The sequence below is a fragment of the Melitaea cinxia genome, chromosome 17, assembly GCF_905220565.1.
Source record: "Melitaea cinxia chromosome 17, ilMelCinx1.1, whole genome shotgun sequence".
In the NCBI taxonomy this organism is placed as follows: domain Eukaryota; kingdom Metazoa; phylum Arthropoda; class Insecta; order Lepidoptera; family Nymphalidae; genus Melitaea; species Melitaea cinxia.
This window is the reverse complement of record NC_059410.1, coordinates 13,279,249-13,295,560: the sequence shown is the minus strand read 5'-3', so window position 1 is coordinate 13,295,560 and position 16,312 is coordinate 13,279,249. Positions and strand designations below refer to the sequence as shown.

The following is a 16,312-nucleotide window of genomic DNA, read 5'->3' as shown; positions in this document are numbered from 1 at the left end:
GCTTAACAGATATAGTCATCTGAAAGCTTCTCGCGACATTTACAAGTCACCCGATGTTTTAATGAGGAACAAAGGTAAATATGTATCTATGAATACATGGATAATATGTCTAATCTCGTATACCATTTTAAGAAATATAAGTAAGCATAAATTTACGCTACTAAATAAAATCAAATTTTATTCATAAAATCCAAAATCAGAAATATGCAAACTTCACCTCTTTGTAGTGTGATTTTTATACATCATAATTTTTATTTTAACAGCACCAAAATAATAACTGTCCTCTTAGTCAACCACAAAACTTTTTCTACGTTCGTCCACGCATTTTGCATTTCAACAATACATAAGTTCTTCTTAATTTTTATAAAAGCGCCCCTGAAAACTCTAGTCAGTATTACGTCACGGCTTGCTCAAGAACATTTGGACCGGAGCCAACGGCGACGGGAGATACAGTTGAATATTATTTTATTTTTCCTTTCTAAATTAACTTGCAGTTTACTCTTGTGGCTTTACAACTTAATTGGGAAATAATGTAACGATATTTTTTGATTTAACGGACTGTTATCGACGCTTCATTGTTATTTGGTACATTTTTGTCACATGCTGTAATACTTTTATCATTGGGGAACATTTAACGAAGAGCTCGTGTTCAGTTTTAGTTTCGGTTGGTTGATTGATTTAGCTTATAACATTCCACTGCTGGACTTAAGCCTCATTCTCCATGTAGGAGGAGGATTAGAGCTTAATCCGCCACGCTGTACCACGCATGTTGGCAGAATTTCCGTTATTATATACATTTTATAGTATTAGCAAAAAATGTTCACCATATATCATTTGCTTTTGAGATATTTTTGCGCCTTAATTATAAATTTTATACCCTTGAAATAGTTACTTGAGATCGCGTAACTGCACATTTTGTGTAAATAAAAAGTTATTTGAACAGTTTAAAAGATTCATTTGTTTTTTTTTTTAATTTAAACGCATTTTGCATAGATTCTATTGTCTTGAAATTTAACACAAAAACTTTTCATTAAAGTGAAACAATATCTTCTTCATAATTCACCCCTTAGTGTATAAAAATGCCAATACGTCAATAGCCAAATCATTACAGGAAATATTTATAATAGTAGGTACCTACTCAATCGAGAAAATACGAACGTTTCTTTGCAATGGGCAAAGGATACTTTTTACGCTTACATTTTACTAGTTACAGACTCGTTTGTTTTCCACAAGAGATAAACACTTATCTTCATTTTTTTTAATGAAGATATCACATTCAAAGCTAAAAGAATTTATATTTTGGTCAAAAGTTACAATGCTATAAATCGCCAAAGAAAATACATATGCTTATTTTAGTGTAAGTTGCTTAAATTAAGTAACAGTTGTATTTAGTAAAGTGATATCAAAGCATGTTCCAAATTTAAACTTTAGTTTAGTATAACAATTACATGATATCTAATTAATATTTTATTACTTACACAATAATAGATTTAAAAAAAATCTATTGTTTTTTCACATGTGTGTTAAAATATTCAAAAAGATAATGATAGACCTCAGCTGATAGACAAATGAATAGAGCTCATTTAGAGTAATAGATATCGTTTTCTCGAAAATACTTGCGGAATAGTTTCTGAGATTGCGTATTTTAGGGGTAGCGTGAGAGCCGGAAGCTAAGTCCCTCCTCTTATCTATTACTCCTTTTATAAAGCCTATTTGTCCCTTGATAATTTTGTTCAAGTCACTAATAGATTTAAGGCCCTAGTCTCTAAAAATCTAAATCAAAAACCTGAACCTAACAAAAAATACATTATTCTAGAAAATATAGAGTGACCAAATGAAATCTTTAATACTAATTAGCATAGTTAAAATGATTAATTTTTTCTCCTTTTTTTATATAAAATAACATTTTCAATTGATAGTACGTACTTATACACACACGTATTACATATAGTATTTACCATCACCTATTTAACTTCATTAGAGGATTTACTCGAATGTACCAAAGTGGCACAGAAGACTCGTGTAACTCATAGTATTTGTTTAGTAATGTCTTATCTATTTTTGGAAAAAAACCTAGCATTATAAGCATATTAGTCGCGTAAATCAAACACATCACAAAGGGGAAACATTTCTTTGTCTACCAAAGATAGCTGATACGAAAGAAAAGTAACAATGTCAGGCCATGAACTAATAAGCTAGAGTATCCAGTGAATTAACGCTATATAGCGCTATTTAATGTTAATAAAAATATTTTTACGCATAAGTTTTTTTTTTTTAAGTTGTATGAGTGTATCGATTCTCGAAAATTTTTAAAGTAAATATCTTATAAATTACACACGGCCATCGATTCCTACGGTAAGCAACTATACTCCTATAACCCATATAAATAAAAATATTCACCCAGTCAGGCGGGAATCCACAACCCCTGGAACCAAAATCAGGGCCACTACAAAACTTTTATGTCAATATGGTCTGGCCTCTTTTCTTAATTATAAGGAGGCTCTTACCAGCCTTTGCTAATGAAACATCTTAATGAAATTCACTTGTTAGTAGTCAAAGTAATAATCTCCAAAAGTTCTTCTCCGTAGAATTTATATCTTCTTAGCTCTTTTTTGAAGAATATTATTATATTATATTTTGAAGAATATTGAATATTTTTGAAGCTCTTGATTATGATTTTGGATTTGTTTTGTGTATTTGTTATATGTATATATTATACAATATACATATATAAATGTCAGTACTTATTACTTTTTCGATATTTGCAAACACTCGATACTAAAAAAAGTTTGCGGACGAGGGACTCAACACCACGTTCCTCTCACTCCCAAACTAGAAGACCCCGTCGTGATTCCTCACACCTCCAAAAGTTATATTAATTAAAAAAAAAAAACTGAAGGATGCTTAGGCTTGAGGTCAATCACTCTGGTGTAGCTCGGGATAGATATATTTGTAATTGTACCAATATTTCTTTCCGGTCTAAGTAGCTGTAATTGTGCTTCTCCGAGGCGGGAAAACGTTAAGCTGTCGCTCCTGGTCATTACAGTAGACACCTGATAGCGATCTGTTATATACATGTTATGTATCTAATAACCCTGACACTGGTGCCTCGTAAGCACTTTGAATTAGAAGCTTTTTAATCTCGAGTCTTCAGGGCTCAGTCTCCAGTCAACTTCGGGTCAGACCACTTGCCTTTTCCATTTCCACTGTTTCGAATTAATTAACTTAAATAAAGTGACCTTTTATTATAAACAAAGTTCAGATTTCCTTTTTCGCCTTTTTTTTACCCGTAACCCGTATAACAGATCGTTACTCATAGTAGGGAATATATCCACTAAGCCGTAGTGGAGCGTGCTATGCGAGAAAGAGGCCTTTGCCCTGCAGTGGGATGTTACAGGCTGATCAATCAATACTTACGTTTAGTTATTATAATGAAACAATTTTTTTCGGATTTTATCGTGTTTATTATGTTTTTTAGGACCTAGCGTGCTCCCGTGACCACGGTTGCTGTATATTATCCGAAACGTCGGGCATCTACTTTTAAGTTTAACTTACTTTTAGTGTTATTAAGTTTTATAACATCGCACATGTTAATCTAATTATGTACTACAACTATGACTAGTTCTATGTAACATCTCAAATAACGTTAAATTGAAGCGACATTGCTGTTAGCAATTCATTGAGATGCTTATCCGTTTATTTGAGCGACAAGCGTTGAAATGTTGTCTGTCATATGTTGTCGCATTATTTAAAGTCACTATATCAATCGCAATGTATCCCTTTTAATCGCATCGTATTGCTATGACAGCGCCTTAACAAGTAAAAAAAAGTGCTTGAAAGTTCCATTATAATTGACCGTCACGGATTCGATTTCCGCTATTGGCGGATGGTTACATCGTCGCAGTCGTAAAACAAAGTTGGATTTAACATTTTTACAAACGCATTTGATTTTTATAAAAAACCAACCATATTTAGAAATTATTTTGCAAGTCATATTATAGTAGGTAAAGGTATTTCAAAATATTATACAAAACATCGTTTCAAAACTTCTAAGTGTTCTGGTGCCAAAGTAAGATTTGCAAATCCATCTTTGTCCTACGATTGCGACGATATAAATAATCTAGTCTTTTTTATCATCTCGCCTCACTTTGAGCATGTAGATCCTGTTTCTCGGTATGGTCAACTGATAGGGCCGCTACTTCTAGCAAAAATTATCTGTCATATTGTGTACCCATATTCTTATCATCTAAAACGGGTATTATCTGCTAATCTACAATACAGCGGCGTAGCGCATTACTTTCTGACTTTCACACTCTCTTGCTTCTTCCACTCACTTCACTCCACATTCAAAAAATTTTTGTCCAGAAATGAGATAGCAAGCAGCCTATATATTTAATTGATTTGATAAATAGATTTGGATCTGTAAAGTCCCACTGGTGGGCATTGGTCTCTTTTCCATTTAGGCGAAGAATATGGTACATATATTTAGTTCAATTTTAGCGTTTATTGTAGTTTAAATAAATTGCCTCAAAAAGACACAACCATGCATTGATAGGCAATAAAATAATATATAATAAAGAATATTGGCATCTCCAAAGACCATCAGATATTCGGATCTTTAAATGAAAACATCATCTTATAAATAAATGTTCACTTAAAAAGAAAAAGGGAGCGCTTACATTAGAAAAATTTTACAAAAAGCCCGGCTTTTTTATGTTTTTAACATCATATTCTAATTTTTTTTTGTGGATTATGATGTTTTATATTCAACACCTCATTTCAAAATGTCACAATAGCTATGATATTTTGTAATAAGTATAAAATAAAATGAGGCTATTTTAGAGATTTAAGCATCAAATATTTTTATATAACACAGTACTTGCTTTTTCTGTCCCTTGGTTTCACCCATATTAATTTGAGGAAAAAACGTACTAAAACATGTAGCCTATAGCCTTCTTCGGTAAGAAAAAATTCAACACAAGAAGAACTAGCTTCGAGAAATAGTTTTTAAGATTAACGAGTTCAAAACCAACATATTAGCGTAGATTGTTTCTATTATTATTATGTTCTTGGGTTTTCAGCCATAAATACCACATACCAAAGCAATAATAAGTATGGAAAGTGAACATATGACTATTTGATACTAGAACAAATTATCGAACTGCCCAAAGAACTGCAAGAAATATACAAAAGTACCACGAAAATTAAATTAAGCTCAAAAAAATACTTTTCGTAAAAACAAACAGCATGAACCGAATGACTCTCGGTACCCAGATAAACCCGTGAGGTTTCCGTGGTGATTAAATTTCAAAAATATTATGTTTTGGTTATATATTGGCCAATAAAGTAAAAACAAAAAAAGCTATTTTATTCATATTGAGTTCACATTGGAATGATCTAGAAATTATTTTTATTGGTATTATTATAGTTTCGTTGTAATTATTGTGTAACCTTAATTAATATGGAGATAAATAATGTAATATTAATTATCTTTCTTTATAGTTACATTGCTTTATATTTAGTGACTTGCGTTCCTAATTTCCTTGAACTTTTCGCCCTTCGTTCGCATCAAACACTTTGACAACGATAGTCGAGGTCGAACGCTTCTACATTATTAAAGATCATTCATATTTGCATCTGTCTCTAATGAACTACTTGTTTTCCAACTTTTGAATCGAATTTTCGAAGAATCCAATCATGTGTTGTGTTATAATTTGACCCATTCCCCTTGATACACTTTTACCTCAGGTATGCTGTATGGTTCAATCTGTCAACATAATGCAATCCTCCGTAATATTATATTTTATCTTAGATGTTTTTGACCGTCGGTTATTTTATTTCTTTACCTTTTTAAATTTTGTTTCTGAAAATTTTTGAATCTCCAATATTTATTTCTGACATTTTTTTATTTGGTTTATTACCATGTTCACGATATTGTAAGTAATTTAGGAACACCTGTAAAAAGTATGCAATTATCTAAATGCCTATGTTTATTATTAATAAATAATAAAAAAAAACCTCAGAAACTCGGGTTACCTTAATCACAACAAAGACACAACACTACTTGAGATTAGTATTTTGATGTGATTTTTTTTCTAATGAATGTTGATGATTTTTGATTGAGTTACTTCTCAAGTCATTGCATTAGATTAAGCAAGATGTTTCCTGCTGTGCCCACTCTCAATGAGAAACGGCACCTGGGTCTGCATCCCTTATTCCCATAAAAAGTTCTTCTTATTTCCCTTCATTTCTTTAGCCAGTACGCACCTGTGGTTCATATGTTGCGAGTTCTATATGCGATGGTGATCACTTACATATTCTATACTACGTCATAAAAATAAAGATACCTAGATGAACAAAAATTAGGTAAGTTGTACGTATTAGTGCATTTGTATCTGTGAGTCAGTAATCTAAACTTTATTTATTTTATTTATTTAAATTACGATTTTAATATTTTCGTATCATTAAAACGGAACATCGTTATTCCAGCAATTCAGCTACGATTCCTTCAGGACATAATAGCGGACTCACTCAGTGAGTCCTGCAACTAGTTAAGTGTTTAAACATTTCTATACCCTACCCTATTATACATAAAATTGAAATTTCATCTTCTGAAATCTGGTTGCAATGAAGCAAAATCGATAAATGAAATGTGTACGAGAAGTACGGCTATAAGAGTTCTTTCATATATTTTATTAGCAGTTGACTGTGACCGGAACGGATGAAAGGATTGAGTGGTTTAAAAATATATATAAAAAATATATTTTACTAAGAAATATAATATGATTTAAATCTACAAAATACTAAATGGCATTGTTGGCACAAGTAATAAAATGAAAAGATCATCAATGTAGGTAGTCAAAAACATAGCCAATTAAATTCGTGTTGTTAGGAATAACTTAAAAACTTCTCAATTGTCGCTTAAATTTAAATGGGACCAAATGACAACACCATATGTTTAATAAAAAATGAATTATCAAAATCAGTAACACATAAACAATACAGTCGAGTTGAGAACCTCTGCTTTTTTGAAGTTGATATAAATTTGGGTAAAAACGATTAGGTAGGCTCTATTGAAAAAGGCTAAATGTCCACTTTTCTTTTAAATTATGGCCATAAGTAGACGGAAAAAGAAGACAGTTTGATCAATGGTTTTCTTGTCCTATAGACATTATCATCCTAATGCATAAACCATTTCTTTTTTGTCGAAGATAAAAGGACAATACCAAATTTGATGACGGTTTCACCCAAGCATTTATCAATTTTATTCTTTACCATTACTGTCCCAGTTTTTCCAGTCACAGAGTGATGTTTTACAGCCTATAATGTTCTTTAAAAAGCTGGCTATATGACGATAAAAATATTCTTTTAATCAGACTAAATTCAAGCTTAATTCAGGCATTAGGAATTGAACACAAGTTTTACAACCCAAGTTTAGTTACTTCTAGAGTAAAATCCAAATTTTTTTATTAAATATTTAGGCGGGATATTTAAATTCTGCTGTTAAATGGATAAACCTCAAGCCCATTCTTTTATAGTATGCTGTAAAAAGCCTTTTAAAAGCTTGAACGATTTAAAACATTAAGTTTACCAACTATAATTTTAAGCTTTACCGAAAGCCGCTTTATATCAGACAAAGGACTGTTTTGAGCTAACAGCTTTATTTTTATCTGCGATGTCTAGGCTTACAACACTAGACTGCATTGTCTCAGGGATGCACCCTAGCCGACCGATATCATAAAACTTGTTCTTGACTAACCATATCAACTTTATTGTATACATAATAGAGTCCGAAATGCTTCAAATAAATCTCTCCTAAAAGCCTCAAACACTGTGGGAATATTGAACTCTATCTTTTTTACACTAAAGCATATTTTGCAATAATAAAATAGAAACGACACAGTAAATACATGAGCCTGATAAGTGCTGGATGTACACAATAGGAAACATTGTTATTTTAAAAGAAATTTTTCTTGGATTTATTCAGAAAATATACGTTTTCCATTCGTTACATCTTTTAACTTCTGTCTACGTATTAAAGTTATTCCATATTAGATTAAATTGTTGGTGTTATTAAACTTTTTTTTATATTGAAGAAACGATTACTGATTTCCTATAGATGGTAGTTTGCTGTTTGTTAGCAATTGCTCCCCCTCTCTTCCCGTGGGTGTCGTAAGAGGCGACTAAGGGATAACAAGGTTCCACAACCACCTCGAAACTTAAGAAGCCGACCGATGGCGGGGTAACCATCCAACTGCTGGCTTTGAAATACACAGACTGAAGACGGGCAGCAGCGTCTTCGGTGCAACAAAGCCAGTACTGCGGTCACCAACCCGCCTGCCCAGCGTGGTGACTATGGGCAAAACACATGAGTTCACGTTATTTTTGGCGTAAACTTGTGGAGGCCTATGTCCAGCAGTGGACTGTATAGACTGTAATGATAGCAATTGCTATTCTCATAAGCTATTCAAAATTTTCCATACTAGGAAAGACCTAAAATATCCTATCACTAGCTGTGTCCCGCGGTTCAACCTCGTAAATTTGAGGAAAAACCGTACATTTGTATAGCCTATAGCTTCTAGGTACAGGCTTCGGTTAATTTGCGGACTAGTAGTTATTGAAAATAGTGCATTCAAACAAACAAACTCTTCAATTTTAGAATATTAGTAGTGATATTATCAAATATACAGACAAATATATCAGTTAGAGTCTTAAAATAATGTATTAAACAGAAAAAATTTTAACTCCTTTAATTTTATCGAAAGACCTTGACACGGAAACATTTATTACGTATTGATTATTTTAATGATCAAAATAATTATGTTCTGATTTATTTAACCATGAACATAATAATTAAAATATTACTAGAGATAAAATATTGAAATATTTAAAAAGAAATCTTCTTCGATAATTCCCCGCTTTTTCCTATTTATATTTTTTTATCAGTGGCAACCGCGGAACTACATATTGAAAATTATTAAGCTCGGCTAACAGTGTGAATAGCCGTCATATATGATACGGGTTATCCATATATACATAATACGATCGAATAGTAAAGCCTCTTTATTAAAATATGTACTTACTACAATACAGGAAACGAGAGTCATAAAGCTAAAGATATTTGTTCTCCTAGAAAGAGAATTCTAAGAAATGGAGTAACGTAAGAAATACAAGTAAGTAAACTACACATATTTAAACTAAAAACATTTTATTTATTATTACTAATATATACGACATCGACTGTTAAAAGTCTTACTACGTTTTTACTTAGTAAGAACAATCAGCTTTGAAAAGTAAAACAATGAATCGAAAGAAGATTACAGCGAACATGGAACAAATACTGGAGCTTGAAAGAATTTTACAAAAGTTAACATTTAACGTTGAATTTAATTCTCGTTCTCGTTGGAATCTCATTGGAACGATAAGATCAAAAATATAAAGCACGGGATAGGGAGGGATCCTTGGAGAAGGCCTTTACTCAACCTGGGGACCTTGCTTAGTACATATTAATAATAAGAGAAATATAAACTTAACAATTAGTAAGTAAACGAATTAGTAACTAAGATGAAATGAAGCATGGTCAAATAAAGACTTTTCTATTTATTTATTATTATTATATCACATCGACGTAGCGTTAATATAAAATTTTGATGTAAACAAATTCCTACAACCACAAAGACCCAAAGATTCAAAAAAAGCAGTGTGCTTTTTTTGAATCTTTGGATTGTTGTCACACGACTGAAGTAAAACTTCTTTGGCAATAGGCCTGCACAATAGGATTGCGCTTTGTCTTAGATATACGAAACATAGCTGGCTATGAGAGATAGAGAGAAAGAAAATATGTGCTCGCAACTCTCTCTTGCTTCATTTGCCTCGTCCGATCACAGTTTTCGTAACGCTCTCATCATGCATTCACCAGCTTACTCCCTAAGTCAAGAAGTTATAACTTTGTCTTAAGATTTTCAAATGACTGCACAAGTTTACTTACATTTGTTCCAATTACGCAAAAGTTAAATATTTAGTTAAAATGATCTTCGACCTTTATCACATAAATTGTATCACTTGTTTTAAAACTATGTCCTACTTTAGGGCATCTGATTTACAACAATGACCTATAATAGTAGCCGAGTCAGCCGTAAATGATCCGTAACTGGCGTGAAAATTTGCATTTTGATACCATCTACCCTAAACCTTGGCCCAAATGTTGGGTGAAATGAAATACCAACTTCTCCAGGACACATCGCGTGATTTTTCGACTCTCACGAAAATATAAAAACGATACAATCTTTATTTGAATATGTTTCTTATCGTGTACATTAAACGTTTCATAATAACAATACTTAGTTCGTTGAACAAGTTTTGAGAACTATACGTAATATAGCATTACTTGATCTACAAAATTAGTTAACCTGTTTAACAAACAATTGTTAGTTTGGTCAGTTACGTACACAAATAAAATCATCTAAAATAATGCAAATTATTTTAATTGCATAGCATCGTCTTCAAAGATTATTTATTCTAGCTTACTATATTTGATTATTTTTAGTTATTTGCGATTTATATTTTTGTGATATAACTTAATTGATTTATTATTATATATATAATATATTTTTAATTTAGCTATGGAAGACAGATGTAAGTTATGTAAATAAAATATTTGAATCGTAAATGACTCTTATTTTTCAAAAAACAATATTTAAAAAAAAAAAACAAAAAGATATATATATACTACCTAATCTTTTTTTAATCGACTTCAAAAAGGAAGGAGGCTTCTCAATTCAACCGTATATATATTTATGTATGTTATGTATATATTTATGTATGTTTGTGGATAACTTCATCGTTTATGAACCGATTTTAATGATTACCTTTTTGTTGGAAAGGAGATATCCCAAGGGTGGTACCATGATAAGGAAACCAGGACCTGATGATGGCATACTAGAGAAATCGAGGGGAACCTTCGAAAATCGTAGTGACGACTAGTGCGTTTGTTAATGTTTTTCGTCTACTATCGTTGTATTTCTTGTCGATGTAATTGAAGTCGGTTTTTTTCGTTTGTTAGTAAACACAATTATTATTATACAAATAGGGCAAACAAGCGCACGGCTCACGTGATTGTAAGCGACTACCATAGCCTTTAGACGCCTGAATCACCAGAAGCATCTCAAGCGCGTTGTCTAACCTAAGCCCAATCCCACACAAGAGCTCTAGTCACCTTACTCACCACAGTATTATTTAGCTGTAAGGTTGAGGTACTTCCCCAGCCCGACGGCTGCTACAGATTTTAGCAGAATATTTAATTTTAAAATTTAAAATTTTTAATATAAGGTGTGTTTACTTAATTTAGAGCTGCTGGTTTATAATCATTAAATTTTATTTACTCTTCTAGTCGTAAATATGTTAATAAAATTGTACAAATAAGTTGTTTTAAACATTTTTGTCTTTCACGTTTTCAGGTTACCTCTGCCTTGGCTGCTCTATGGTTTGATATACGGAGAACCTGTCCAAGTTAACTCGAAGGGCATGGTCTGCAGCATCGTACTGCTCTTCGCCATGTTGATCTTCGTCATCATCAGCATAGCGTGCTTCAGGTGGAAAATGAACAAGGGTCTCGGTTTCACCATGTTCCTGCTTTACTTTGTCTTCGTTGCCGTCAGCCTGGGCCTCGAGTATGGCTACCTACATTGCCCTAGCGAGTAGATCAAAAACATTCAAGTAAACGTTACGTTTTCGAGAACAGTTACAAGTTTTTTGGACAGTAAAACCTTTTTAGTGACACATAAAAAAATGTTCTATCCATAAAAAAATAAATGTAAATGACATTTCTCTTCCATTAAGGTAACTCAGATTCTGACTATAAATACGAAATTTCCTCATCTCATAAATCAAAATAAATTTTGGGACTAAAAACAACAGCGACGTAATTTTAAATATAACAAGTACCTAACTCGTAAAATGTTATTATTTTTGTTACTTTATACTGGCAGGGACATATTTCACAATTGTAACTATATGCACAATATAACGTGATCTTAAATCAATTAAAGGAATATACAAGTGATTAATTGTTGTCTTTGTAAAAGCGATTTAGCTCATATTAAATATGTTTCGTTAGGTTTATTTGATGCTCAAATATTTGTTGTGGTTCATGTTACATGTAATGCACATTTAGCACAAAATAGATATAATTTATTCTGTATCGTGAATAAAGACTTTATAAACAGTTCAGTTTCATCAATTATATTTTTAAAAATAATTACAATTTGCTTTATTATTAAACAAAGATAAATATTTTGTCTTCGTCTTTAAAACTAAAATCGTTTGCTTTGAATTCTTAGATGGAATTAGTTTAAACTTTAATTATCGTAAGAGTGATTGTTTATACTTTAAGTCTAGCATGAAATAATATACAAAGAGCAATACAATAAAGTTTGTACCCGAAATTATTTTGTATTATGTAATAAAGATCGCAATTTTTATAGTTAAAAGGTGTAATTATTGTAGTCGGCGATATAGAGTAGATATTTATATGAATGTTAGACGTTTATTGAATGCTTTTACAATAATGTTTTAGCATTGTAGCTGAACTTTAAATGGTGGTATACTTTAATGGTAGATTATCAGTAAATTGTTTTGATTTTCAATAATTTTGTAAATATTTTGATTGTAATGACTTCGTAGCTGTTAATTTTGTTATATGTGTGCTAGGTCGAATTGTAATTCGTCCACAATGCGAGGACGGTGATTACGCGTAATATTTTATAAGATTTTTTACACAAATTGGATACAAACATAAATAATTTACATCTATAATACAAAATAATACATCAATACACAAAATAAATCACTTCGAGTTTATCAAAATTTAAAATCGAAGCAATCCAAAATATTGACGAATTACTCAAATTGAGTGATTCCAAATCGAGGCTTCCAAACTGAAAGACAATTTAAAACATGCATCAAAATAAAGTCCTCGCAAAAACAGTATTCTGTATATTGTATAGCAATCGATGTGTCGTCTATATTATATTTTTAATATAATATTAATGGCGTTGAAATTATAATATACAATGGTAAAGCCAGAGTCGCTGCACAAACGTTAGATAAAGATCGTAATGTAAATAACGTAGTAGATGTGAGCGGGGCAGATGAGGCAGACGACGAATGTTAATATGACATTTGTACTCCGTAAAATGTGCCTAAGAGTTCTTAATGGACTCAGACATCTTTAGCTAGCTTTTATTAACTTAACTAATACGAGTCGATTTCATATACTTTCATCTATTAGCATTATATTATTAACTAGAGCTATAGGTAAAGTTCTACGGTCGCATGTGTCCCGCTCAATGGAATATATTTAAAGTTTTACACTTTCTCTAGAGCTCATATGCAAGTAAGTAATATATCTTCCATATAATTTCGACCTTTGAACTCTCTCCCTATAGCTACTTTAAAACGACCGCTGCTAATAACAAAGTAATATTTAATGACATAATATTTTCAAAGCTAAACTAAAATCACGGTTTAAATGTTGAACAGCCACCTTTGGCTAAATTAATCATGTAACATCTTGAAAAAAACCGTCCGTAGATTCCTTACAAAGCTGTGAATCAAAAGTTGTTTTGAATAAACAATTTGTTGATTAAAAACTAAAAATAATTTTGTAAAAAATAATAACAATTGTTAAGATCCCACGAAATATATTGATAACCCGCCTATTTGACATAGCAATAAATAGTCTAGAATAGATAGATAATATTATTGTTAAGCTTTGACAAAAGACGAAATATCACTTTAAAGGTGAAATAAAGTCAGCAGATTATACAAAATCTTGACTCAAAGCAAAATCTTCAACTTTAGATGATCGCTTCGTAAACAGCGTTAAAACAATCATGTAGCTTATCAGAAAGGGTTTTGAGAGTGGAAATTGCCAATTCAAAGTTTATTACGCGTTTCTTTTGGACGAATAACATATCGGTAGGTAACAAACAATCGTATAGATCATATTCTGTGATAAGGACATTATTATGATATATTTATACAATCAATGATTGATGATATTCTTCAAGTAACGCGGAAAATCTACCACTCTTTGTATATATTAAGATTGGATTTAATAAATAGCCTTCTGTAGTTCGCTTAGTAGTGCTACTTCTGACCGAACAGTTTCACATAAATTCCTATATAATCTAACTCTTACTACTTCAAACTATTTATCCTTCTAATCTTCATAGGTTCCGTATTAATAATCTTAATATTACTTCACTCTCAGTGCAATTATGTGAAGCTGTACGATCATCAAGTGGCCATTCTATACAATTAACGTAAATTACGAACGAATTTTTCTCTCCAATTAAAATTTCTTAAAGGATCGGTGATATATATTTAACATCAATTAGAAGTAGATCGCAGTAAATATTATCGTACATTTATCTAATCCTTATAATTAGTATACTGGAAAGCACCAAGAAACATGCGTGTACGTAATGTATCGTCTGTAAGCGCCACTTGTATAACAAACGCTGTACTGTCTTACTTATTATATACACTAGTGATTTCTATCTATCTCTCGTAATGATTAAAATTATTATTAAGTAGAATCTGTAAATTAATCATCCTTCCATTGTTTCTAGTTGACATTGCGATTAGGTTATCTAAATATACGGAGGGTTCAATGAATTTTACTAATACTTATATCGATCATATCACGACGTGCGTTCGTACGATGTTCATACGTAGTCGCATCAAGATATTGCATTTGTTCAATACCAAATAGCACATGCCGAGCTAGTTTCCATTATATTTCAAGGTTTGTTACGATAATTAGAGCCGATACTTGACTTCGAAAGACACTCGAGGTATCGAGATTTGATACCTTATACGAAATGAAATAATCTTTATTACTTCTTCTTAGTCTAAGACTAGGCTTAAAGCTACCATAAAAACTTTAACAATGTTAATTATCTTATAATTGAGTATGATATCCAGGTAGAATTGTTACTAGAATGGTTTTTATATATAAAAAAAATTATAAATTTAATGGATAAAGAAATAAAAATATTTAACGTAGCATTTTCTCCGGCACGGAGCGTTTGATGAACACCATAATTGTAATTTCAGTGCTAAGGTTTCAAACTCTTTTACGCTATTGATATTCAGCTTTAACTGGTTCGTGTCAGAGAAAATGTTGCATATTTAGTCAACGACTTTTTTTCGTAGCTGAAACATTTCGACTGCGAGAAAATAAGGTATCTAAAATACTCTTAGCATTATTAAATTTAATCTCAGCAGAAAAATACACTTTTATTTAGATTCTTCAGCTGCTACAACTGTTACAAAATATTTTTATGCTTATTTTTGTAAAAATCTACCATATCTTACTTTTTGTAGCTTATTTATAAACAAGTAACGTTTTATTTTTGTTCATTATTGTGATTAAAAATATATTTTCCCTGCCTTATTCATAATTACTAACTTATAAGTTTTATCGCTTTAAAAGCGGTCTCAAAAACAAGGAGGAGTATATATATATATATTTGCAAAATCGTTATTCTCGAAGTCGAAATGACAGCGTAGATTGTTAATAGTGATATTATTAATTAAGGAAAAGTAAAAAAATGTTATTAATTTTAACGATGTAGCTAAGTTTTAGAGAATTTCAAAATGTTGTAACGATGCAAAGGAAGTGGCTCTTGTTGGTTTTACATCTTTAATTGTTGAATTTTTGAGAATATTATCGAGTGTTTCAATTACTTTTTTAGGTTGTATTATCTATTTAACTAAGAAAAAATTATTACTGAATTTACTTTTATTTATGATCTTGTTTAAAAAAATTAATGCAAAAAATGTCAAAGTTCACTTAAATTTTTATGTTTGTCGGTTAATGATTTAAAATTTCAAACTCCAATTCTAGAAACATCTCCACTTAAATGTTAATAAACGAAAGATATGAAGGTAAAAGATAAGAAACGCGTTAACGTAACATCGCGAAGAACAAATGTGATTAATAAAATGAACGAACATGAAGTACAAGATTAGAATTCTTTTGCCTTTTTGTTGTGTTTTAAGAATTTTGTATTTTAATAATGAACACAGTTGTTCTTATCAAATGTTTTATTGATTGTTAAATATTGTGATGATAGTTTTATTGTATCACATTCAGATGTTAACGATATATGTTTTTTTTAATGTTCATATTAGTAATTTTTGGCGTATGTGAAGAGCATCAGCGTGTCGACCGTATTATGAAAAATTACAATAAAAGTAATAAAATAGTGAGTTACGATGTGTATTTATTTTTTCGTTTTACCTA

At 31.1% G+C, this 16,312-nt stretch overlaps 1 protein-coding gene across 1 annotated transcript in view; it reads left to right on the top strand.

Annotated features, from left to right (window-relative positions):
- LOC123661873 (sodium/potassium/calcium exchanger Nckx30C) overlaps positions 1–11,915 on the top strand; it is a 105,439-nt gene extending 93,524 nt beyond the window's left edge. The window contains exon 7 of the mRNA XM_045596811.1: positions 11,457–11,915. Coding sequence (XP_045452767.1) covers positions 11,457–11,700 — 244 coding nt within the window. The 3' untranslated portion in view covers positions 11,701–11,915. The remainder of the gene's footprint in view (positions 1–11,456) is intronic.
- The last annotated feature ends 4,397 nt before the right edge of the window (positions 11,916–16,312 follow it).